We start from the raw sequence: 25,922 nt of genomic DNA, 5'->3' as shown, positions 1-25,922 counted from the left end.
AAAGTTATTATGCTTCATCATCACAAAATTAACCCAGTTACCCATCACCATTATCTTCTTTATTTGTTAAGTATCCACCCTAAGAATCATTTATCATTCACTCATTCATTCCTAAGGATTCTCCTAAGGAATATGCACGAAGTCCATCGTTGCCTACGGCACAGCTGCCAATGTTATCTATTAGGAACAGCTGCCAATATTATCATTTAGGCGCAGCTGCCAGGATTATGACGTTCTCTATTAGGCGCAGCTGCCGATATTATCATTTAGGCGTAACTGCCAGGATTATGATGTTCTCTATTAGGCGTAGTTACCGATATTATCCTTTAGGTGCAGCTGCAAGGATGTTTAGAGTACACCGTGATTCAAAAACATCTACAGGTTTTGGCACAGCTGCCAATGTTCATCTATATCATCTTTCATCCCTCATCATTCATCTACCCATGTTCTACCCGACATATTCGTAGATATAAAATACATATACAGTTTAAATCATTTAAAACATGTATAAATCGTTCATCCAACATAGATATCAGGAACACAAACAATATGCACACATAGCACATAATTTATATTAAATACTTCATATCCATGTGTAAGAAGAAAGTAACTATGCGCTCACTTGTTAAAGTGGTGATTCCAACTTGGATAGTGCTTCGCTTCTTAACTATATAATTTCCTTTGACGAAACGTAATATTATTACCACTAGATTTTAGTCTAATATTTATCGCAACTATTAACGAGCGATATTGTTTTATAAGTGTTAAACAATACTTTTCAACCACTATGGACAGACAGGGGTCAGACATGAAACACCGGTGCGTAGGACCATTTTGGCATTATAGCACTTCTGAAATCCAACAACCCTATGTGGCCCTTCAAACCAGATTCCCCGTACCGTGAGTAGTTAAAAGATATTATAATAACACTTTGTATATTATATTTAATGATTTATTTATTGTTTATAAGTGATGGGTTTTAGTATACTACAACATCCTATGGTGCACATACAATCCTAAATACCTTGGATCTATGTTTTCACTAATTATACATGCAAATGGTTTCCAAGGCATTAACCTATAACTAGCATGCTATTTGACATAAACAGTACAAGATACTAGTTAGAGTAACATACCTTTTATGTGGCTTGAAGTCTTGATGTATTTGGTGTTGCTAGAAAGACTTTGGCCTTTAATAACTTAATGCCCCAAGCGTTGCACCTCAAATGGAATGACAACTCACCTACGACAAAGGATGATACTTGAGGGAGAATCCTAGCCTCACCAAACCGTCCATATCCTCCAAGAATACATTAGTGGTGATTTTGGCTATGAAGTAACATATTTATATGTGGAATTCCAAAGGTCATGGGTATAACCCAAATCCATACCCATGGGTGTTATGATCCATGGTTCATGTGGCCCAACTCTTTATGTGTCCATACATAAACTTGGTCCAACATGGATCATAAGCCCAACACATATAAATATAACTAATTACCATAATTAGTCCCCATAGATTTAATTAGTCTCTTTTGATCACTAAATTAATTCTCGACCAATACTAATTAAAACATATGATTTCATATTAATATATTAGAATTATAATATATTAATAAATCATACATAACCTTCTCTCAAGAGTCCATCCTAACAAATTGTCCTGGTGTTATGCAACCCAAATGGACCATGCTACTCCCGGGTCGAATACATACCAATAATATTTATGGGCTTAGACATCTAATCCAACAGTCTCCCATTTGGATAAGTCTAAAACTATTATTGCAAATATGACTCCAAGATCCCGACTAGCAATCGTAGCTCTTAAAAGTCGTTGTCGAACTCTGACCTAATTAATGACGTGTCCATAAGATAAGGGATCATATATTCCTCCATTCTAGATACCATATGGACTGAGACATAGATTATAATCATTCTCTCTGTCCATTTGTTGTTTCCTAATTTCTGATTTATGACGAATGACTAATTGAACAAATCAAATCAGTCCAGGCTCGGTCGAGCACTTACGTTTGTCATCACCAAATCATCGAGGGGCCCACAGATATCACTGTTATCCCTCCAAGGGTAAAAGGAATGGATAAACTTCGACCCAAAATGTCCGCTTGTACTTACTCATCAAATTATACACAACGATATGTTTTATAACAACCAAGTTACTGGTTGCGTTTACATATGTCAATGTGCAACCGACGCGTAACTACAACTCACACGTCTCAGTTTGAAGAATATAAGATATTATCGTCTCATGATCACTCGTGATAAAATCCATGAAGTGATTCAAATGAGCGTGGGTTTAATCCAATACTCGAATCTTATTCCAGGAGCACTCATGAATACTGCAGCTATGTCTAGGCCACCTAGACAAACTACAGACCCATTCATGACAGTCTTGATTCATACCTACTTCCAAAGTATGATTGACTGTGGAGAGTTTGAATAACCTAGTTATTCGGGAAGTTAAAACATGCAAAGTGAAACAAAAGAATAATCGAATCCAATATGGTCTCAGAACTTATGAATATAAATAAAACACATTTTATTTATCACCATATTGATTACACATTATTCATTGTATAATGTTTCTAATAATCAACCTAATACTTGAATTAAAACAATAGTCATGCCATGCTCCAAGCATGCACACTATGTTTGTCCAAACAATAGTTATGCCATACTCCAAGTATGCACACTATGTTTGTCTATGATCCATACTTTGTGAAATAGACCAGTCGAACATGATTCCAATGATGCTCATTTCATAATCCCAATCCTTATCGTAAATGTAAGAATTCCAAATTCCTACCATTTACTGAAATATGTTAGATTCTAAACTTATATGCATTGATCCTCTTGTAATGACTATGCACAAAGTCACAAAGACTTGTCAACAGACATTATAGAGTATTCCAATAGAGATCAATTCCATGGAAACGAAGTCTTAAATTCAAAGTGCATTCCTTTGAACATCCTTCTTGCATTAAGTTTTTCTAATCTTACACATATTTAATGAATAACTTCCACCTATGGAAACATTTCCACATTCCCATTTTGACTATCACTTCTGAACAAGAGTTGCGTCCTTTCAGAATATGTCAATATGGTCCTTCCAAAATTAACACTATACTTCCAATCGTCCATGAGCAACCAATATTTGGTAAACCTCAGATTGCCCTCGACAATTGCTTAATCATTTTAGTCATATCCAGTTCTAGTACTTTTTCCCTCTTAATGCCCTAGGCATTTGGAAAATTTAGAACAGATGAATATTATAGCATATGTAATCGATCCTATATCCGAAGCATGTGGGACACGATTCATGATGTCTCACATAAAGACATGATACTAGACCAGTATTTTGCTATAATAATTCTATTTCTATTTGCCATGTTCTCATAATTCAGATTATGAAAAGGGATGTCGCAATCATAAACGAATTTTAGAACGCAAATAATGTAATCATGACTAAATTTGATTAAAATCTCACAATCTAAGCTTTTAGAATTAGGATGAAGTATAATTTCCTCTCCCTTAATTATAGCAAAACAACTTTTCAAACCCTGCAAAGTACATTTTGCAAGTTGAAACTTTTGTTTTCTATAATTAAAATTGCTAACTTGCAACACCTAACATAATAATCATGCTCCCACTAACATGATAATTATTAGCACAACACTTATGCTCCCACTAGCCTTGACATGTATCCAGAAATCAGCTGGACTTCTAGAAATCAATACTTTATTGACTTTCTTACCAAATTTCAGATTTCTGATACGAGATGCTTTGATAAGACTTTATCAAAATCATACACCTTTTCTTAGATAACTCACATGTATGTCTAAACAATTTTTAGAACTATGAAAAGGGATTCCATAATCATAGTCTGAATTGTTTAGACCTTTGCCATTTCTCACAAGTGCATGTTAGTGTACCGGTTAACCACACACGCTCCACTAACGACTTTGAGAATGCAAATATCACAATTGCTATCTACTTAAAATCTACTTAGTGAAAGCGTTTCCTCACCATCATTTTCATGAATCGAAGAGAAACCTTATGACACTTAGATTTTATGGTGTATGTGTTCCTATCCATGTGAATTTGTTAAAACCATAATCACAAGACAAGGTTAGTGACAAATCCAAACTCATTTGGCCTGAACTTGTGCAATCTTAACTTCTTGCCACTTGGCAGCACAATGGCCTACCATTGCTTCCAGGTTGTTATGCAAACAATTGAGAACTTGTAGAACTCAAATGCATAGTCAACTTTAACTGGAATGGGCACATAAATAAGAATATGTTAACATGATAGGTTACAAACCTCAAGTCGTGTGCTAGTGATAAACAACAAGTTTTTATTCTTGATTAGTTCTTGAAACTTTTTCAAGATCTTTAAGACTCCCACTGACCTCTTGACATATAAGATTCTCTTGTCAAGAACCATTCCTTGACAAACAAATATTCAAGAGTTAGTATGGATTCTTATCAAGAAAAACACTTCACACAATTGGCCTTAGTTGGTCTTTGTTTTATCCAAAAACATCACAACTTACCAATTTCAAATTTACGAAAGTAGAGAACATTTTACTCTACATTTGACAAGTGTTATAAACCTTCTTAAGATTATGTCACTCAAGTTACAATCTTGGAGTATTACTCTAAGACTCAATTTTGGAAGTATGACTTATCTTTTTGATTTAACCAATTCAACAAATCACGATTCCTCTTCTTAGTCAAACAAATGCACTAAGATTTCCTTAGAGGATTAATTGTGATATGGTATCTTAATCACTAAGACAATCACAAAACAAGAAACTCAAGTACTCTCCCATCTTTTCAGATTGGAGAAACTTTTATCTTTCTGCCTAATTTGATTATTTTTATTCGTTCTGCCTCACATTGAAACTTTTCCAATGTTTCAGAATTACACTTAAACTTGTAAGTATAACCATATTCACTAAATTTTAGTGAATCATGACGAATAGCCTTATCGATCTTTGTGGTGGACCTGACCAGCGCACCAAGTGTACCCGATCCTATAGTCCTTCTCTTGACTCACATATACATGTGATCAAGGAATTAGTCTTAATTTCCCAAAGATGAAAATTCTCATTCATCATACAATACAAGTTGCATGATTACAAGTTTCTATCCAACTGAAATTTGGGTGATGAGAATCTTTCCTTATTTGGTAAACTACCACAAACGAAAGAACCAAATCCATTTTCCAATATTACTATCAATGGAATCATATAAATAACAATTTTTCACAAATGCCATTGTAAGGATATTTAAGATAAATAAAATTAAAACTTTTTTTTTATTTTAAAACTTGCGGAAAAAACTTATCCTTACATTGCAAATGCATATGAAAACAATGTTGTTATTTATTCCTAGGCAATCTATCACAACTCTTAGCAGCATCTCAAAATTCTGATCTTCACGATCAGAATCAACTTACTCTTCTTTTAAGCTTCCTTTCTTTGATTCTACAAAACATCAAAATGTGACCTAGTCACATCATGTAATAAGAATCTCCAAATAGGAACTTAATAGAGTCAGATAATGGACTTTTACCTGAAGCAGAGTCAAAAAATTTGACTTTACCATCCTTATGATCTCTCAGGTAAATAGGGCAGCTTCGCAACCAATGCCCCTTCTCTTGGCAAAAGAAACATATGAACTCTTTGGGAATGGTACACGGGACTCTCTAAAACTTAGCCTTTCTCTTTACCATTTGGTCAACCGAGTTGAGTATGGCCGATCCCTTTCCATTGGGAAGAGAAAGCTTTTCTGGATTTCAAACGTTACCATTGTCAATGTCCATGGAAGTTTGGGAAGTAGATCTTCCAATCAAATTTGCTTTACGAGTGCTCCAAATCATTGCTGATTCAACAACATCAAGCAAATAGGTAAGATCATTAAGGGTCATGTCATGGTCCGTCACGTAGTAGTCCTTAAATAACTCAATATGTGACTCAGGAAGTGATTGAAGAACCTAGTCAACAACCAACTTCCTCAAGACTTTGACACCCGACTCTCTCGGCCTGTCTATATATGGCTTCATCTCCAAGATGTGAGCACACACAGACTTTGCTTGCCAATAGGGCTTGAGTGACCTTGAACTTGTGGGTTAGGGAGAATAATTGGAGGAGGTGGAGGAAGTGAAGTATGATTTCCATGATCCAATCGCGGGACATCATCTTCATTAGGAAAGTTTGTTTCAAGAGATTTGGGAAGATCATAGTTGTCTGAACCAAACATCTACAATGGGAGAAATTCAAGTTAGTTGATTTAAGTCCTTAATATAACACCCAATATGAAATATTAAGGCTAGGACCCAACACAATATTTTATAACTTGGAAGAGGGATGCCGTAATCCAAGTTATAAAATATTTGAAGGTAGGCGAATGAAGATTCATCAATTTCAATCACAAAAAACGAAAAAGAATTTTAGGTCTTAAGTGAACTGAAACTCCTAGATCCTTTGAGATTCATTGAACTTTTCAATGACATGTTTAAATCTCGATTGTGCCCTCTCAAGTTTATGACTGGGATGCCGAGGATCACAAACAAGGTGTGAATAACCATGAAAATTAACTTGGTACTCTTAATTTTTATCACCTAATCGATGTTCCGGTTACCCACACGTGCTCCACCAATCTATGATAAACATTAAGTTACCCTTTGCCACTCATACTAGTCCATGTTAGTGTGCCGGTTACCCACACACGCTCCACCAACGACTTGGTAAGGTACAAAGTGTAATTTCATGGGTTAGCACCAAATTCACATTTTCCTAAAGTAACTAAGATTGGGAATTTAATAAAGTTTAGTTACTTTATATTTATCATTATACTTTTAATGAAGGGAGAATTAGAGTCCTGTCCTACTTGTTCGACTAACGACCCTCCACCAGTCAAGGAAGCGGTGGGTGAGAGTGGACACCCATTAAACTGCCATTTTATAGGCAGTAACCTTATACCCCCTTATAGACCGGCTTCGTGAATGAGGCCTACTAATGGTAAGACTGACTTTGTTCTTATACATATATATAACTATTAACTATTAATATTATAATAGTATAAGGGTTGAATTTTAACTTTTAAAATTCTAAGGGTTTAACTTGGAATTAAAGTATTCATGGGGGGGGGGGGGACTTTACAAATTCCAAAACTTGAAAACCTTTGGTTTCCATAACCTATGAGTTTAAAGTAGTTTTAATGAAAAAACTCTTCAAGTTCCATAACTTTAGGACAAGTTATGGAAGACTTTAAATCATTTAAAAATGAGACTCTTTATTTTCATAACTTATGGAAATCTTATGAGTTTTAAAAATGAGACTCTTCATTTTCATATAACTTGAGGACAAGTTACAAAAACACATTTTATGAACAACTTTTAGATCAATTTGGATCGAAAACAAATTATCACATAATTTTATGCTAATCTAAACTAACTCATAAGAACAAGATAATTCATATCATCAATCTTCAAGAAATTAGCATGAACATATAAACTAATACAAATCTTGAAATTATGACAATTATCTAACAATTGGAAGAGAATCATCATTACCATAACAACAAAATCAAATTTTATGAACAAAAACATTTTGTGGTAATGATTATAATCCAACACAGGCCAAAAAACTCGAATATATGATGTCAGGGGCTCCAACTCGCCGAGTGCAAGAACCAACTCGACGAGTTGGATGAGATTACACATGGACTCGTCGGGTCCCTCAATGGACTCTTCGAGTTCCCTGTCCAGACAGCAAAAAATTCGAATTTTTCAGCTTTTTTCAGCAATTTGCATCAAGTATAATAGAAAACAAGTCTTGGCTCTGATACCACTGATGGGTTTTAGTATACTACAACATCCTATGGTGCACATATAACCCTAAATACCTTGGATCTATGTTTTCACTAATTATACAAGCAAATGGTTTCCAAGGCGTTAACCTATAACTAGCATGCTATTTGACATAAACAATACAAGATACTAGTTAGAGTAACATACCTTTTATGTGGCTTGAAGTCTTGATGTATTTGGTGTTGCTAGAAAGACTTTGGCCTTTAAGAACTTAGTGCCCCAAGTGTTGCACCTCAAATGGAATCACAACTCACCTAGGACAGAGGATAATACTTGAGAGAGAATCCTAGCCTCACCAAACCATCCATATCCTCCAAGAATACATTAGTGGTGATTTTGGCTATGAAGTAACATATTTATATGTGGAATTCCAAAGGTCATGGGTATAACCAAATCCATACCCATGGGTGTTATGATCCATGGTTCATGTGGCCCAACTCTTTATGTGTCTATACATAAACTTGGTCCAACGTGGATCATAAGCCCAACACATATAAATATAACTAATTACCATAATTAGTCCCCATAGATTTAATTAGTCTCTTTTGATCACTAAATTAATTCCAAACTAATTCTCGACCAATACTAATTAAAACATATGATTTCATATTAATATATTAGAACTTATAATATATTAATAAATCATACATAACCTTCTCTTAAGAGGCCATCCTAACAAATTGTCCTGGTGTTATGCAACCCAAATGGACCACGCTACTCTCGGGTCGAATACATACCAATAATAGTTATGGGCTTAGACATCTAATCCAAAAATAAGTTCATAATAACGATATTGAACTTAAACATAAGCTATACTTGAAGTAGGGTAAGCATAACTCACTTACCGGGAGGTTTGTCAAGGAACCGGGCTTTGCGGGGGCAGAAATTCCGAGCCGAAAAGCTCTTTTTCTCAGAGCCTTCTGGCACTCCGGGGGCTTTCCACTAGCACTTAGAAGTTACTAGAGGTTGGGGAGGTTTAGAGAGAAGTTAGAGAGAGAGAGAGAGAAGGGTTCAGGTGTGAGGAAAATGAGTGAGCCTCGCATGGTATTTATAGGCTGAAAAATCGCTCAACTCGGAGAGTTCTGAGCTTCCAACTCGTCGAGTTGGATGCCATGTTTCACCATCTGGTGGCATGGCGTGGGGAGGAAGCAATGGCTCAGATCGCGCCACGTCACCCACTTCGCATCAGCCCATCCCGACTTCTGAATTTCGTAATTTTTGCATACGAACTCCGTTTTCGATGTTATCTATATCCACGCATAGGTATTGACAAGATCTAAAACTCTCCTTTTGACTCCATCGGCTAATTCTCAACCGATTTTAAATTTAACAGTATGAGAAGATTACATTGTTTATCGACCGTGTACAATTCATAACTTCTACATAAGGACTCCGTTTTCGACCGTCTTTTTATCGTTGAGCTCCTATTAATGAGATATGAAATTCTCATTTAGGTTGTGTCGGCTAAAAATTGATCGATTTAAAATTCGAATTCCGGACTGCATACTGCTTTGCCAAATCTTCAAATTTTAGAAAAATCATAACTTCCTCATACAAAGTTGGATTTGGACGTTCTTTTTATGCACATTCTCGGTTTAACGTATAATACAACGTTTGTTTAGATCCCTAAGGCTAAAAAGTAATTTATCAAAATTTCACTTTTTACGTTACGCGGTGTCGTGCCGGTTTAGCCGTAAAACTTCGACGGACCATAACTTATTCGTTATAATTCCGATTTCGGCGTTCTTTATATGTACGGAACCCTTGTGACATATACTATAACTTGGTTAAGATTATTCATTCTAAATAATCTTCATTCAAAAACTCATTTGTGACACTTATTGTCTCTAAATTGACTATCCCGAATCTGCAGGCGTTACAGTGCTCCCCATGGGGAATTGCTCGGATGAATGAATCCCCTGTCTAGCAGCTTCTGAAGCTGCATAGACAACTCCTGCATCTCAGGTGGAGCTATACGATATGACGCATTGGCTATCAGAGCCGTACCAGGCACCAAATCAATACGAAACAGCACTTTGCCTCTCGGGAGGCACCCCAGGAAACTCCTCTTGAAATATGTCTGGAAAATCTTGCACAATAGGTACTCTGCTCGTCTCTGATGTGGCCCCCACCCTCGTATCCATGACATAATCCAAAAATCATGAACAACCCTACTGAAGGAGTCTCCTGGCCCTCGCAGCCGAACAAAGTATTGACCCATGCGAGGCTCTCTCCCTATGGATAACCAGTTCTCCCCTGCTTGGGGTTCGAACTCTCACCAGCTGACGGTCGCAATCTATCATGTCCCCATTGGGCCCCAACCAATCCATCCCGATGATCACCTTCAATCCTCTCAAAGGAATCGGAACCAAATCAATAAGAAATCTCTCCCCGAACATATTCAGAACACTCCTCCGAAATACCCTCACGACGCTCACAGTACGATAATCCGCAATCTCCACCTCAAATAGGGAATTGATATTGCCATATTTATACATATTTTTTTGCAATATTTATTTACATTTTTTATTAATATTTTGGTTATTTGCATAGATAAATGGTACTTATATGGTTAAAACATGTTTTGCAGCCAAAAGAAGACATTTTGAAAATGAAGGACTGAAAACGTTAAAGATTGGAACTTTGGAGGTTAAGAGCTTAAAAGATGAAAAATCCAGCAAAAAAATTGTTCTCACAACATGAGGAGTTCAGTCTCACGACGTGAGCTCGAAAATTCTAGAAGATAGACATCGCGAAGCAAAAGTCCGTATTGGAAACGGATAATCACTGAACTCACGACGTGAGCCTCCTATGCTCACAACGTGAGTAGGGCTATTTCGAGAATTATATATATCCTTGATCCCTATGAATTGGAGAGGTTGGTTGGTTGGGGAAAAGTTCAGAAATCGTTTTCAGAGGTTTAGAAGGCTAAGAATTTGGTTTTAATACCAAGGAAGAATGAGAAGAACAAAATTAACTTTCTAGATTGGTACTTTACTATGCTTTTGATTATGACTTGTTTTTTTTAATTTAAATAAAAATTTTTTTTTTTTAAAATTTGTAATCTTCAAACAATCTCTCCTTCCAAAAGGTGTTTTTCACACTTTTCTGACCTCTAAGCTCGATTGTAACTCCAGGAAATCATATCCAACCCCTCAAAGTCGATATGCTAAGGGATATTTATAGTTTCCAAAAATCGCGTCTCACGCCGTGAGAATTAGTGTCTCACGTCGTGAGATCAGTAGAATTCGTGTTCGGCAAGGAAAGTGCATTCCGCGTAGATATCTTCTAGAAGAATCAATCTCATGTCGTGAGATAATACTCCTCACGTCATGAGAACTGGAAATTAGCATTTGGCACAAAAACGAAAGTCGTCCGAAATTTTGTCTAGTTTTCAGATCATTTTGAATCTCATCAATCGGAGTTATGAGTCATGAGATATTGTCAAAATACCGACGAGGGGTCAATCTGTCTAGCAATATCCTTTGTGTATCTTTTTCAGCTCCAGTCCTCCAAGTATCCAACTTTTGTCGGTTTCAATCATTTTCTTCAAGAATGTCCACTTTTGGCTGCAAAATATAATTTAAACATTATAAGTACCAAATATATTTGCAATTAACTAAATTATAGCTTAAAATGTATTAAAATATTGCCTAGAAATGTGTATAAATATGACACTATCAAAATACCCCACACTTATCTTTTGCTTGCCCCAAGCAAAACTAATCTTTTAAGTTAAACTTTCATCACCAATATCACATAAGACAATCCATTTTGAACTCAGCCATTATACCAAGACCTCAATGCGTATATTTGTGTCTAAGGTTCCTAAAAAACTTCCCCAATCCAAGCTACTCACAATCCTTATGAACCTTCACCCCTTAGCTTATACGACACTCATTTCTGCAACCCTCCGAATCAATCCTCAGAAATCTTTTTTAACCTCAAGGTATTTTTGGTTAAGCTACCCAAGCATACATAATCTAGAAAAATTACAACTTTAGATACCACAATGGAGCTCTCAGAATTCTTCACTTTTTTGAATAATTGGTCTTTTATTTCTTTGAATTCACGACCTTTTTGTTTGATTTTTGGTATCTTCAACTTTTGAATCTTCAGGATTTTGATCTTTTGATCTTCATACTTTGATAGCTCCAAAAATTCTTTCAACTTTTTGTAATTTCTCTCTCTTTTTTTCTTTTTTTCTTATATATACCTCACTTTTTCGCTCAAAACCTACATGCTTAAGCCAGGGAGCTTAACTTCAACCCTTATTGGTTAAAGATATTAGTCTAAGTGCAATGAATACATAAGCTCTCCTGGATACATTTCAGGTACAGGCTGCAAAACATATTATGTCATATAAACTACCAAATTACCTTTTCATAATTCATGACTTTTCACTAGAAATGGGAAGCGACAAATATAGTATAACATATGTTGGCTCAATTAAACATTTGAGCTCGCATCGGATCATCCCGCATAACACTAGCAACTTAAGTTTAAATTATTATTACTAGAATTAATTTTTAGATTATTATTTCAAATCTATGTCTAAAATTTTTTAAATTAAATTTTCAAATTTTCTAGAAATTCACTTTTTTGACCCCTACCCCACACTTATTACATATAATGCCCCCATTGTATGAATAAAATAATATAAAGCAATAAAAGGGAGAAAAATGAACATACTCCCCTGGGGTAGTAGTGGCGAGATCAAATTCTGAAAGTGTGGAAAACTTGAACACCTTGAATATGTAACTGGAACTTGGACTTCCTTGATACGTGTGAATGTGTTGGAAAAATGTGAATTAGAAACTTGCATCTTCAAAAAGTGTTGTGCATAAGATCTTCAAAGCATAACATCTCAATGTGGGAAAGCATACGCCACATTGTAAGATTATAATAGTAGAATAAAAATGCCAATGTTAATGGTCACGACATGGTAAGAATGGGCACGACGTGGTGTCGAACTAAATCAAATTCTGAATCTTGATGGCATCGAGCTCACGACGTGAGGAGAAAAAGGCTCACGTCGTGAGAACTGGGTCTTCACAGATTGCAATTGTGGAATAATTCTTCTATCCAAGTGAAATGCAATTGAACTTCTTAACGAATTAAGACTCTTCTAAAACCTCTATTTTTCTGGACCCTCTCTTTCTCTAATCTCTTTTCGCACACGAAATTCACCCCACACTTATCAAAAATTATGGGCTTCGATTCTTATCTCTAATGCTCACGACTTCTTTCTCTCGACATTCTAATAATTCTGCGAACAAAACAAACCATTGATTATAACAAACATCTACCATCCGGTTACATGTCTTTAAAAACAAAATAAAAATAAAAATAAATACACAAAAAATAAACTAAGAAAATAAAAATAAAAACTAAAATAAAAATAAAAGGATATAAAATTTTCAAACATCGGGTTGCCTCCCAATAAGCGCTTCTTTTTGTGCGAGTCTTGAGCTGGACTCCCAACTTAATAAACTGTCAATCCGCTCGTTATTAATCCATTCGTTTCATCAAATACTCTCTTCATACCAACTTGTAAAATTTGATCTATCGTTTCAATTTGTGGCCAAACGAGCGAGCATCTATTTAGTCCTAAAAAATTAAAAATGGTGGGGACCGGTTGGTCGCTTGTCAGAAAATGATCGTTCTTCAGAACCTTCTTCAAAGATGGAACTGTCACCCCATACGTTGAAACACAAACCGAACTATCAGGAGCTTGCGTCATGGTAATGATCATATCATGATGTGGTTCTTGAATTTCTTGTTGTTTTTGTTCTTCGTCCGAGCATTCTGCTAGCAAACTTTCCAGCTCTTCAAAATTTCTTTCTGGATGAAATTCCTCATCTTCTATCTCTAGCTCAGCATGTTCTGGTTCGTCAGGAAGGATGTCATCTATCCATTTTTTCAGCTCCCTTAAATCTTCGTCTGAGTCATATCCCTCATCTTCTCGCACTAATTTATGTTCCACTTCCTCAAGAAAAGCGTCAAAAGCATCGAGATTTTGAAAATACTTAAAATAAAACGAACTAAAAACAAAATAAATAAAAATTGAAAACAACTAAACTCACGTCGTGAGAGATGAATCTCACATCGTGAAAACTAAATAAACAGAAAAATTAATTTTTGTAGAAAATTAACTTTTTGCGGTTTTTACCCCACAAAAAGGATCGATTAACCTAAAGCAATTAAAATTAACTAAAAAGCCGTTCTCCGGCAACGGCGCCAAAAACTTGATATGTCGAAATACTACTACACTTAATTTGACCTACTATCTAACTAGCTATTCCACTCAGGCAGTGTACCTTTTCGCAAATAGTATAACACAAACAGTTGGGTATCGAACATAGGGAACGGTTTTAATTATCTAATCTAGTTACTAAAAATTAACCTAAAGACTAGCAAAAGTTAAATTAGTTTTTATCTGATTTTGCAAGTTCAAAAAAACTTAAATTCTTTAACCACGATTCAATCAATATTAAAAACACTTCCGTTTAGGTCGAATCCACTACTCCTTTATGGTTAGCTACTAATTATAGATAATTAATGTTGGTTACCAAGTATTAAATTATTAGTAATTTGAGTCCAAATTTACTAATGTTTCACTAATTCATGTAAAACTATGCATGGTCACACACAATCAAATACAAAATCAACTATTGATTATGGTTTGGGCTAAGTAAGATTATTCAAACAAACATAATTATGGTCATAATTTACGTTCTCCAGCATAGCTAAATTCAATTACTTTAACTACTTATCTAAGACCGAGTTGATCCTAGCTCTAGCAATTCAATGGTCACTAAATCACTAGGTGTCAAGTTCATGTAATGTAATAATCACTAAGCTACACAGAACATGAATTCAAGCAATTTAAGTATTAAATTATAGCATGCTAGGTATTAACAATCAAACAAAAGCACATAAACAACAATTATAAATCCATAAACTAATAAACTAAGCCATAGATTCAAGGTTTCATCTAGCTAAACGAAAGTCTACTAATTTAGCTACTTATATCTAAAAGTAAACACACAATTTCATAATAAATTGACATAATTAAACTAATGCAAACCGAATGTAGTGTTCTAATCTTCAAATTTTCGATCTTCAAACAATCTCTCCTTCCAAAAGGTGTTTTTCGCACTTTTCTGACCTCTAAGCTCGATTATAACTCCAGAAAATCATATCCAACCCCTCAAAGTCGATATGCTAAGGGATATTTATAGTTTTCAAAAATCGCATCTCATGTCGTGAGAATTAGTGTCTCACGCCGTGAGATCAATAGAATTCATCTTTGGCAAGGAAACTGCATTCCGCGTAGCTATCTTCAGAAGAATCAATATCACGTCATGAGATGATACTCCTCACGTTGTGAGAACTGGGAATTAGCATTTGGCACGAAAACTAAAGTCGTCCGAAATTTTGTCTAGTTTTCAGATCATTTTGAATCTCGCCAATCGGAGTTACGAGTCTTAAGATATGGTCAAAATACCGACGAGGGGTCAAGCTGTCTAACAACATCCTTTTTGTATCTTTTTCAGCTCCAGTCCTCCAAGTATCCAACTTTTGTCGGTTTCAATCATTTTCTTCGATAATGTCCACTTTTGGCTGCAAAATATATTTTAAACATTATAAGTACCAAATATCTTTGCAATTAACTAAATTATAGCTTAAAATGTATTAAAATATTGCCTAGAAATGTGTATAAATATGACACTATCAGGTATCCAAAGTCCCCGGAGCATCTCGAAACTTCTTGCTGAGCGCAAGAGATACAAATGATCGGGTAGCCCCTGAATCAAAAAGAATATGAGCCGACAAACCATTGACCAAAAATGTTCCTATAAAATATCATAACCATATACGCATAAACAATAAAATAAATAAGAGAGAAATATATCACATACCAGTCACGACGTCTGGCGCTGCTCGGGCCTCCTCTGTAGTCAGATGAAATGCGCGACTCTTCACCGCAGGAGCTTCTGCCTTGACCGGGCAGCCATCTGTAATCCTCACCGCTATGGCGAGTGCAGGCACCGCCACTGCTCTTCCTCCTCTAACCAAACTCGGACAATCGACCTTTTTATGACCGGTCAGGTTGCATTGGAAACAAATCAAGCCCTTCTTGGGGCAATTCCTGCTCACGTGGCATGGCTGGCCACAAGCATAACATGTCGAGCCTGCTGCTCGACAGGCTCCACTGTGCGGTGTAACGACCCAAAAATCAAGGGTAAAAATTTCATTTTTATTATAGTCGAAACACAAATGTTACTTCATTCAACAAAACATTACTTAATTAAAACGTTTATCAGAAATATGTCCCAAAATCACATAATGCGGAAAACACGGACTTGTACGCTGCGATCAAGTCGAGCCCTTCCTTTCCAAACCGATGATACCTGAAACCATAAACAAAACTGTAAGCACGAAGCTTAGTGAGTTAGCCAGAGCATACCCCACATAATCCACATCATCACATAATCCATATTAGTTGTATAAGCTACACATATCACATAATCCATGTATACACACATATGGGGTGCCATGGAAACCCTCCAAGGTCTTATACACATAATCACATAAACAGTATCAACTACACAAGTCATGCATATAAGCAAATAGGGATGCCCTGGAAACCCTCCAGGGTCTTACTCTGGGTGCCACCGGAACCCCCACGTGGTCTTAGCCCACTGCCATGGGAACCCCACATGGTCTTACTACCTGCCATGAGAACCCCCGCATGGTCTTAACTGCCATGGGAACCTCTACATGGTCTCAACTGCCACGGGAACCCCCCGGGGTCTTCCATACAAATATCATATCAACATAACACATAATCAATTAACATTACACACATACAAACCCTATAATCCATACATACAAACATATAAAAGTGCCACGGAAACCCTCCATGGTCTTACACCGGATGCCATGGGAACCCCCACATGGTCTTAGATCACTGCCATGGGATCCCGCACATGGTCTTAGCCTGGAATGCCATGGAAACCCTCACATGGCCTTATATCCAACTGCCTCAGGAACACCCAGGGTCTTCCATGCAAGTATCACAAAGACAACTATCATACCAAATACAACACAATCAACTAGCATACCACATATAACTAGTTGCCATGGGAACCCCTGCATGGTCTTCACATAAATACATAATGTATCGGTAGCACATTCACAATAATCATCACAACTAAATAAATGGGTTGGGCTTGGTGCCTTAGACCCATTGGTATGGTGAGGAGACTCACCTTGAATGCAGAAGCTTCCTGAAAGAAATCCTTAGCTGCTGCCTTGTCCACTTCCTGAGCTATCAATACTAAAATATCACCTAATTAGTAATTGGGTTCTATACCATGATCCATAATCCATACTTGGGTAAAATAACCATTTTACCCCTAGCCCACGAGATACTTAAATAAGGACCAAGTTCAAAACTCCAAAATCCATAAAGGCCCACTAATGACCCAATTTTACAAATTACGCCCAAACCCTTACATAGGCCCTTCCTAAAGCCCATTTATTATTTACTGAATCATTATACCTGTCCATATCTAGCCCAAAAAAATCCATGCACTTACAAGCCCATTAATGGCCAATTTTCTGAATTGGGCCCAAACTCCTTATTAGGCCTCATCCTATGATCCAATCCTTTAATTAGCCCACAACACAACCAACCAGCTAGTCCATTAGGGTCTAGGAATCTAGGCCCAAACCTGAAGCCCAAAGTCTGAAATCTCAAACAGAGGCGTACGCTGGGCATACCCCTCTTGTACGCTGGGCGTACCCTCGCCTCACATTGACCATCTACGGGATGGTTGACTCTGTACGCGGGGCATACATCGACTTACGCGGGGCATACTCGCAAAACTTCCAAACTACTTTTGAGACTTAATCAGTTAAGAGCTTTGCGTCTAATCTTCAAAGAACCACCAAATGAAGCTCTTCATGCACAAAGTTGGCACCTTTATGCATTTGCATGGATCAAAGGGTCTTAATGACTAACTTAACCCAATAATACTCATCTAGGACATGCATGAATGGTTTCTAGCCTCAAAGATCGCAACTTCTAGGACATGCATGAATGGTTTCTAGCCTCAAAGATCGCAACTTTATGGGCTTATAACCTCTGAAATGCTAAGAGTAGCAACTCAAAGCTCCTAAAGTGGTGTCTACCCAATAGATATTGCTTATGAGGCCAAAAAGGGACCAAAAACCCACATATTCATAAATAACAACATCTAGTGATAAGCTCAGAACTTTTTACCTTCTTTGAGATGAAAATGTAGCAAAAAGTCCCGATCTACAAGCCCTCCCTTAAACCACCACCTTGTATTGAGCTTCCACTTCTTGAAATGCACCAAAAAACACCCAAAATGCACTCATAAAGCTCACAACACTCTTGGATGAAGCTACCAATTGAAATTAGGGTTTAAGGCTCTGGGAATGAAAGAGAGGCGCACCCCGTTTGGACTTAAGGTGCTTTAAATAGTGAGCCAACCCTAAAAATTATGGTTTTGGAGATCCTGGACATACGCTGGGTGTACATCACCTCGCACCCGCGTTTCACTTATCCAGCACTACGCTGAGCGTTCTCAGCTTACGCTGAGCGTACTCACTGTTTGTAGCCTTTGCATGCATCCTGAAATACAAGTTTTTCCCACCTAGGGACCAAAACTTCCAAAGCCCTCAAGCTATCATAACTCCCTCATTCTAGGTTCGTTTTCGACGAACCTTATATCCACAAAAATTTGGCGAGAAGCCCTACACCCCTAACAACACGCCCAAGCCTTACGACCTTCTGAATAAAACCCAAATCCCATAAAGAGCTCGAACTGCTACTTTACCGATATACCCCTTTGGCTTCAAGACACGACCCAACTCCCGAATCACCTCATTTACATTATCTATACGTAAATGGTTTTAGATATCTCTCTCTTCCAAAGTTCCCAAACCTTATGATAATCTATCCTCAAGCCATAGTCCCGAATTAGGAAAGCGATTTGGAACAGGACGTTACATGCGGCTTACCGCACTTGGCACATTGGCCACGATCCTGATGGCCCCTGCTGGGAGGATTGGAGGTCTTAGGATTCTTAGCCTGATCCATTACTGCCTGAACCTGTTCTGGTTTCTCTTTGTCCGGAGCTCCAACTCAATTTCCCGTTCACGGGCCTTCTCCCCCATGTCATTTAGGGTCTTGCATCCCGAAAAGCTCACAAACTCACGGATATCATCCCTCAGCATGGAATGATACCTTGTCTTCTTCATCTCCTTATCCGCAGCATACTGCGGGACCAATAGTGCTCTCTCCCGAAACGTGGTGGTGATTTCCGCCACAGTCTCTGTAGTCTGCCGTAGATCCTGAAACTCTCTCACCAAATGCTGCACCTCGATGGCCGGTGTAAACTCCTGATCAAACCTCCTTACAAACTCCTCCCAAGTCATCTCAGCCACACCCACTGATCCCACCTCGCGGGTAACCTCCTCCCGTCATTCTCGTGCTCGATCCCTCAACATACAAGATACGAACCCCACCCTTTCCGCCCCGGGGCAAAAGCTCCTGTGCTGGGCATTCTCCATGTCTACCACCCAACGTTAACTACTGATGGGATAACTGACCCCAAAGAACTCAGGCGCACCACACGCCTTAAACTCCCGAAACGAGGGAGCTCGGGCCCCAATCAGGCCTGCAACAATCTTGGCTCGAAAAGACCTAAGTCGCTCCTCCATGATTTCCATGATGCCCTCCTTAACGGTACCAAAGATCACTGGGGTAGCATCAAGGATGCCACGAGTAACCTCAGCCGCGATAAGATCGCGTAACCTCTCATCAATGGGATCTACACCATAGCCTGAACATGATGTTGATCCTGATCCTGAACCCGAACCTCGCGTGATCATCACGTCCTCAACAGAAAAATACCACATGATAAAAAAAATGATAAGGAATTCGAAGGGGATTCTTCCTTACCGGACTCCTTAGAGCTTCCAGGTCTGACATTGTTTTGGGTATGGGTCCTGTGCTTTCAGTAGTAAGGGCCTAATGCTACCTTCCACACCTACCTATACCTTTCCCAAGGCCATACCTGATACCTCTAATTCACCCAACCATAAATCATGACCCATAAAACACAACACCAACTCAGATCCGTCTACTATTCTAGGATTTCTCAATCCCTACTAAACCAGAAACTTATGACAATCATAGCAGGTTGCCCTATGCATGCAAGTTATACACAAACAGAATCACATAGACTGTCAAATAAGCTTCTGCCCTAAACCAGAGCCAAATAAGTAACAAGAATAAGGCAGAATTCATCATTATAGGGTTATGCAATCCTAGACATATACACCTTTGAAAGCATACACATAGCAAGTAATCAATTCAGCATCAATTTCCAAATATAACTATAGCATGGCTAGTAGATTGGGAACACTTACTTGAGCTCGGCCGATTATGCGTATTGCACTCTCCCTTTTTACTTACAAAAAAACCGTTTTCAAGAAATTTTTTAACTTTTGTTTTTTTTTTTTGAAAAAAGGGTTTACCATTTCCTCAGTTTGAGTTCTGACATACCCAAGAGTGTGTCCGAATCCCTCAAACCAAAAATCTGATACCAACTTTGTAACAGCCCAAATTTCACAGAAAAATTTTCATTAATAATCAGAAATATCAACCACATTTTTTTTCCAAAAATCCCATTACATAACCACATTGTTTAAAAGATCAGAGTATTCAAATACTAAGTGCAGAAATACTAGAGAGTACACGCTGCACCATCAAGCAGGGCCCTTGCCCTTAGAACCAGAAGTACCTGAAACACCCAACAAAACTGTAAGCACACACTTAATGTGTTTCCCAAAAACACATGGAACACGTAACCACATAATGCCATGCACACATATATATAATTTTCCCATGGAATCCCTCCATGGTCTTCATTTGGAATGTCATGGGCTACCCCCATGGTCTTGTATCCCAGAGCCTTGGGCTCCCCCCATGGTCTTGCCAATTGCCAAGGGCTCCCCCATGGTCTTCACATAAATCTACACATATGTCAATTAGCAAACCATTGCATACTCAATTACTAAACATCTCATATCAAATAATGGGTCAACCTTGGTGCCTTTGACCTATGGGTGTAGTGAGAAGACTCACCTCAGTCTGCTGAACACAATAGTTGCTCGCCTATCAGTCTGAAACCTCACACTCCAGAAGTTCCTCAAGATGAACTAGATGTAGTATCTAGAAGCTCAATGACACCCAAGACTTGATCACCACCTTCTCCTTCTTGAGTGCTCTCTAAAATGGCCACCAAACACTCTTTACGCTCAAGGATCACACACTCATGAATATATGGGGTTAACGGACGAAATGAGGCTATGAAGACTGATTAGGGTTTTGTCCAAATGATATAAGGTTGTTTAAATACGATGCAAGTCAAAAAATTAGGGTTTTAGCCACCTGCCACGTACGCCCTGCGTACCTGCTCGTACGCCCAGCGTACGAGCCTTAGCCACCCGATGCGCAACACTCACGTATGCTAAGCGTACCAAATGTACGCCCAGCGTATGGAAGGGCTCTTTTTGCCAAAAATGAAAATACCTGAAGGTAAACAATGGAATACCTAGATTGGAGTGTTACATAACGACATTTTTCGAAGGCCACGTGACAGAAACGATTGTGGGCGTTACTCACACCGACTGGTTTTAACCCATGCAACAATTTCATTTTGTTAACTATATTATTTTTATTTCTTTCGTTATCAATAAAATACAACATGCATAATGAACCATCTTTTGTTATAAACTAGTTGTAAAACTCATGTATTACACGGGTTGATTAAAAAAAATATATATTAAAATGTAAATAATAAATATTTTTTAAAATAAAATTTTGAAACAAAAAATGAAGAAACATATTAATTGTAATTTAATATAATATTTATTACATTTGATACTTTATATATAAGTATAAGTATTATGTGGCTTTTTAATTTTAAAAATTGAAAAAAAAAACAATAAAATAACATGTGATAGACTGATAATATTTATTTAAAAAATATCATAAAATGATAAATATCAAAACTATTAATAAAATTATCTTCATTTATTATAATAATTGATTAAAATTTACCTACCAAATTGTTTCGCCATTTTGGTTGCAACCCCTAGAAATGTTTCGATATTCTTGGAGTCTTGTCCTATATAATGTAAACCAAGTGTTACTTGGTTTTCCACAATAAGAAAACTTTAATACACCACATATCGACATGGAAACTTTCGCACAATTTCTTCCATTGATGGGGCTCTTTCTTTCTGTTCTAATCTTAACTTACAAAAGAAGCACAAAAAACATTACAAGAAAAATCACCAAACTAGCAGCTCCAGAACCACCAGGGGCATTACCTTTTGTAGGCCACCTTCATCGTTTACAAGGCAAAGCTCCTATAGCCAGGATACTAGCAAAAATGGCTGATGACTATGGGCCAGCCTACTCTCTACAGCTAGGTAGCCATCGAGCATTGGTTGTTAGCAGTTGGCAGATGGTGAAAGATTGCTTCACAACCAATGACAGAAATTTCGCAACAAGACCGAATATGACAGTCAGCAGGTACATGGGCTACGATAGTGCTGTTTTCGCCCTGGCACCATATGGAGCGTATTGGCGCGAAATCCGAAAACTGGTTACTTTGCAGCTCTTGACTAGTCAAAGGCTTGAAAAGCTCAAGAATGTTCGTGATTCCGAAGTGAAGTACCTCATTAACGAGCTCTCTAAGAATGGAGATCAAGCATCTGTAGTCGACATGACCAAGTGGTTCGAGCACGTAACGTTTAATATAATTGTAAGAATATTGGCCGGGAAAAGATTTTCCGATGGTGGTAATGACGAAGATTCACAGGTAAAGGAAGCCATAAAGAAAGGGTTGTACCTTAGTGGCGTTTTCGTCGTGTCTGATCTAATCCCGAATTTGGAATGGATGGACATTGGAGGGCATGTGAAAGCGATGAAGGAAGCTGCGAAAGAGCTCGATAGTGTCCTCGGGAAGTGGCTGGACGAACATGTTGATAAGAGAATAGAACATGATGCCGATAAAGAATCCGATTTCATCGATGTGATGCTGTCAAACCTGTCAAAAGATGCCGAAATTTATGGCCATCGGCGCGAAACCGTTATCAAGGCAACAACACTGGTTCGTAACTTAGTTTTTCCTATCTCTATTTCAAGATTTAATCATCCTCTAACTAAAATTCAAATAATTTTCCTAGATTCTGATCTTGACCGGTTCAGAAAGCACGGCGGAGACGCTGACATGGGCGCTTTCTTTGCTATTGAACAATCCCGACATCATGAAAAAAGCCCAGAAGGAGGTTGACATCCATGTAGGTAGAGAGAAATGGGTCGAAGAATCAGATATAAATTTTTTACCTTATCTACAAGCTATAGTGAAGGAAACACTCCGAATGTATCCACCAGGTCCATTAGCAGGACCTCGTGAGGCCATTGATGACTGTTATATCGGGGACTATCATGTCTCCAAAGGGACTCGACTGATTGTGAACATATGGAAGCTACATCGCGACCCACAAATTTGGTCGGATCCTGATGAATTTCGACCCGAAAGGTTTCTTAATGAACACTCGGACGTAGGCTATCAGGGTCAGAATTTTGAGTACATTCCGTTCAGTTCAGGAAGGAGAATGTGCCCTGCAAGTACGTTCGCTTTGCAAGTAATTCATTTGACGCTTGCTAGGTTACTTCAAGGGTTTGACTTGTCAACGCCAATGGGGAAACTTGTGGACATGACAGAAGGCTTAGGGATTGCGTTGCCGAAGGTGACACCACTTCAAGTTATCATCACTCCAAGGCTTTCTCAAGAGCTCTATCAGATCGGTTAAATTATTCACGGGTTGCAGGATGAAGCCGCTAGTGGTGTATTAATCTGCTACGTGGAGTACATTGTTACTGAATAATTGTTGAAAATGGGATTTTGTTGCTAATTTATGGTATAATCTATGTTTCACAAAATGATTCTTAATAAAAAAATATGCAATAAATTTGGTTGAGAATAACAATACCTTAGCAAAATTGCAGTTAAAGTCCTATTATTTTATTTCAGTTTAGGAATAAATTTCAAACTAAAATTTAATTTTAAAAAAATATAAATTATCGGTAAAAGTAACGATCTGATTCTTTTTCCCGGTTTACCGGTTTCATTACTGACATAGACGTGTAGTCAATATATGAGCTGAAGAAATCTCTATTAAAGTCTCATTATTTTATTTTAATTTATGAATAAGTCTCAAACTAAAATTTATTTACCTAAAAACATATTCCTTGTAAAAGTGATGATTCAACAATTTTCTCATTGTAAAACACATTTTATTGGATTCATTGTTGACCTGTATGCCTAGTCATTAAATGAGGTGATGAAATGGATATAATGGGTTATATAATGCTAAGTTTATCGTAAACCTTGATATCTATCTCATCGGATCATTTAATGGATAGACGTTAAGGTCATCAATGAAACCGATAAAATATGTGTTATCGAGAAAAATGGCGGGAAATTAGCTGATGAGATGGATATGTTGGATTACATAAAATTAGATTAGACAATTTGAAATTTTTTATAAATTTCAAAAACAATGAAGTTGTTGCTAGTATATATAATTAATGACTGCGCCTTCAGGTCAGAAATGAAACCGGTAAAATGTATGTTAAATGGGGAAAAAAATGATCAAATCATCATTTTTACCGGTAATTTATGTTTTTTCGTAAATAAATTTAGTTTGGGATTTATTCGTAAATTAAGGTAAAATAATAAGACTTTAATGAAGATTTTCCCAGTTCATTTAATGATTAGATGTCAAGGTCAGCAGTGAAATCGATAAACCGGAAAAGATAACAAAATCGTCACTATTATCGGTAATTTATATTTTTTCGTAAATAAATTTTTATTTGGAACTTATTCATGAATTATAATAAAGGACTTTAACAAAGATTTGTAAAGGACTTTAACAAAGATTTGTCGTATATTTCATAAAATAAATAAGGTTGTAACATTTCCACTTACACCAGAACGAACCCTTCCTTTGAGCTCTATATTTCATATACCAAAACTAGAATCTCATCCACGACTTTTTGGAAGCACTTTGAATTTCTAAAAATAGCCATATTTGTGAAAGACCTAATAGGATGAAAAGTGTTTTGATAGCATATATAATTTTAAACATTATTCACACAATATTTTATTGCATTTTGATATAAAAATTATATTTGTTGGAGATGTTCTTATCTATTTAAAGTTGCCAGCTAGACATGATAAATTCATATTATATTGGTGAAAGAAACGAGCAAATCGTTGATGTAAATCCATCATGTGTTGGACCGTCTCTTATTTTCAAATAATGAGAACAATTAAAAAGATAAAAAATAAAAATAAAGGGTCAATAGTCTTTTGAAGTTAAAGAAGACGAAATCCAATCCATAAACAAAATAGGATAAAAAGGCAAAATCCACAATCTCAAAAGTATAAAAATCACCGAATTTTATCCAAAGAACTCAACAAATCATAGTTAAAATTTACAATTTACTCAAAATGTAAAACTAAAATCTATGAATTTTTGTAAAACATATAAACCATTTATGTAATTTAGTATCACAAAAATTAGCCAACCTATAAACATTTTAATGTGCAAATCCAACATTTTCTTAATTCAACTCTCATAATATTAATATTCGTAATGATAAAACCAAAATATAAATTAACCAAGGGACAACTAAGAGAAATTTAGGAGTTTTGGATTATTTTCATCATCAACCCAATCCAATTCTCTACACATATTATCAATCAAGAGCAAACCAACATTTTATTTAAAGAAATATATCAATATTAGTCTATTTTGTAGAGGAAAGGATACATATTTTAACGTATTTTTATATTTTTTAAATTAATATTATATCAATATTTTAATCAACTAAAGTGTATTGG

General features: G+C 36.9%; 1 protein-coding gene and 1 long non-coding RNA gene across 3 annotated transcripts; one reads left to right on the top strand and one right to left on the bottom strand.

The window, feature by feature from the left end:
* Positions 1 to 14,839: 14,839 nt before the first annotated feature.
* On the bottom strand, positions 14,840 to 22,945 carry LOC145136695 (uncharacterized). Its single transcript, XR_013720672.1, has 4 exons — positions 22,860 to 22,945; positions 15,822 to 16,313; positions 15,607 to 15,707; positions 14,840 to 15,522 (listed from the first exon to the last, which is right to left on the bottom strand). It is a non-coding gene; the product is annotated as an uncharacterized LOC145136695 (long non-coding RNA).
* Positions 22,154 to 24,027, top strand: LOC145136694 (xanthotoxin 5-hydroxylase CYP82C2-like). 2 transcript variants are annotated; one of them, XM_079070800.1, is made up of 3 exons: positions 22,154 to 22,754; positions 22,830 to 23,120; positions 23,197 to 24,027. In XM_079070800.1, the coding sequence occupies exons 1-3, from the start codon at positions 22,200 to 22,202 to the stop codon at positions 23,824 to 23,826; spliced, it is 1,476 nt and encodes a 491-aa protein (XP_078926926.1). In that variant the 5' UTR covers positions 22,154 to 22,199; the 3' UTR covers positions 23,827 to 24,027. The 2 variants fall into 2 exon arrangements, with proteins under 2 accessions (XP_078926926.1, XP_078926925.1); XM_079070799.1 differs by having other exon boundaries at positions 22,154 to 23,120.
* The last annotated feature ends 1,895 nt before the right edge of the window (positions 24,028 to 25,922 follow it).

Source organism: Lactuca virosa, chromosome 9 (genome assembly GCF_052849685.1).
Source record: "Lactuca virosa cultivar CGN04683 chromosome 9, Lactuca_virosa_CGN04683_v6, whole genome shotgun sequence".
Lineage (NCBI taxonomy): Eukaryota > Viridiplantae > Streptophyta > Magnoliopsida > Asterales > Asteraceae > Lactuca > Lactuca virosa.
The sequence above is the reverse complement of the archived record's forward strand: the minus strand, read 5'-3'. Positions and strand labels throughout refer to the sequence as shown.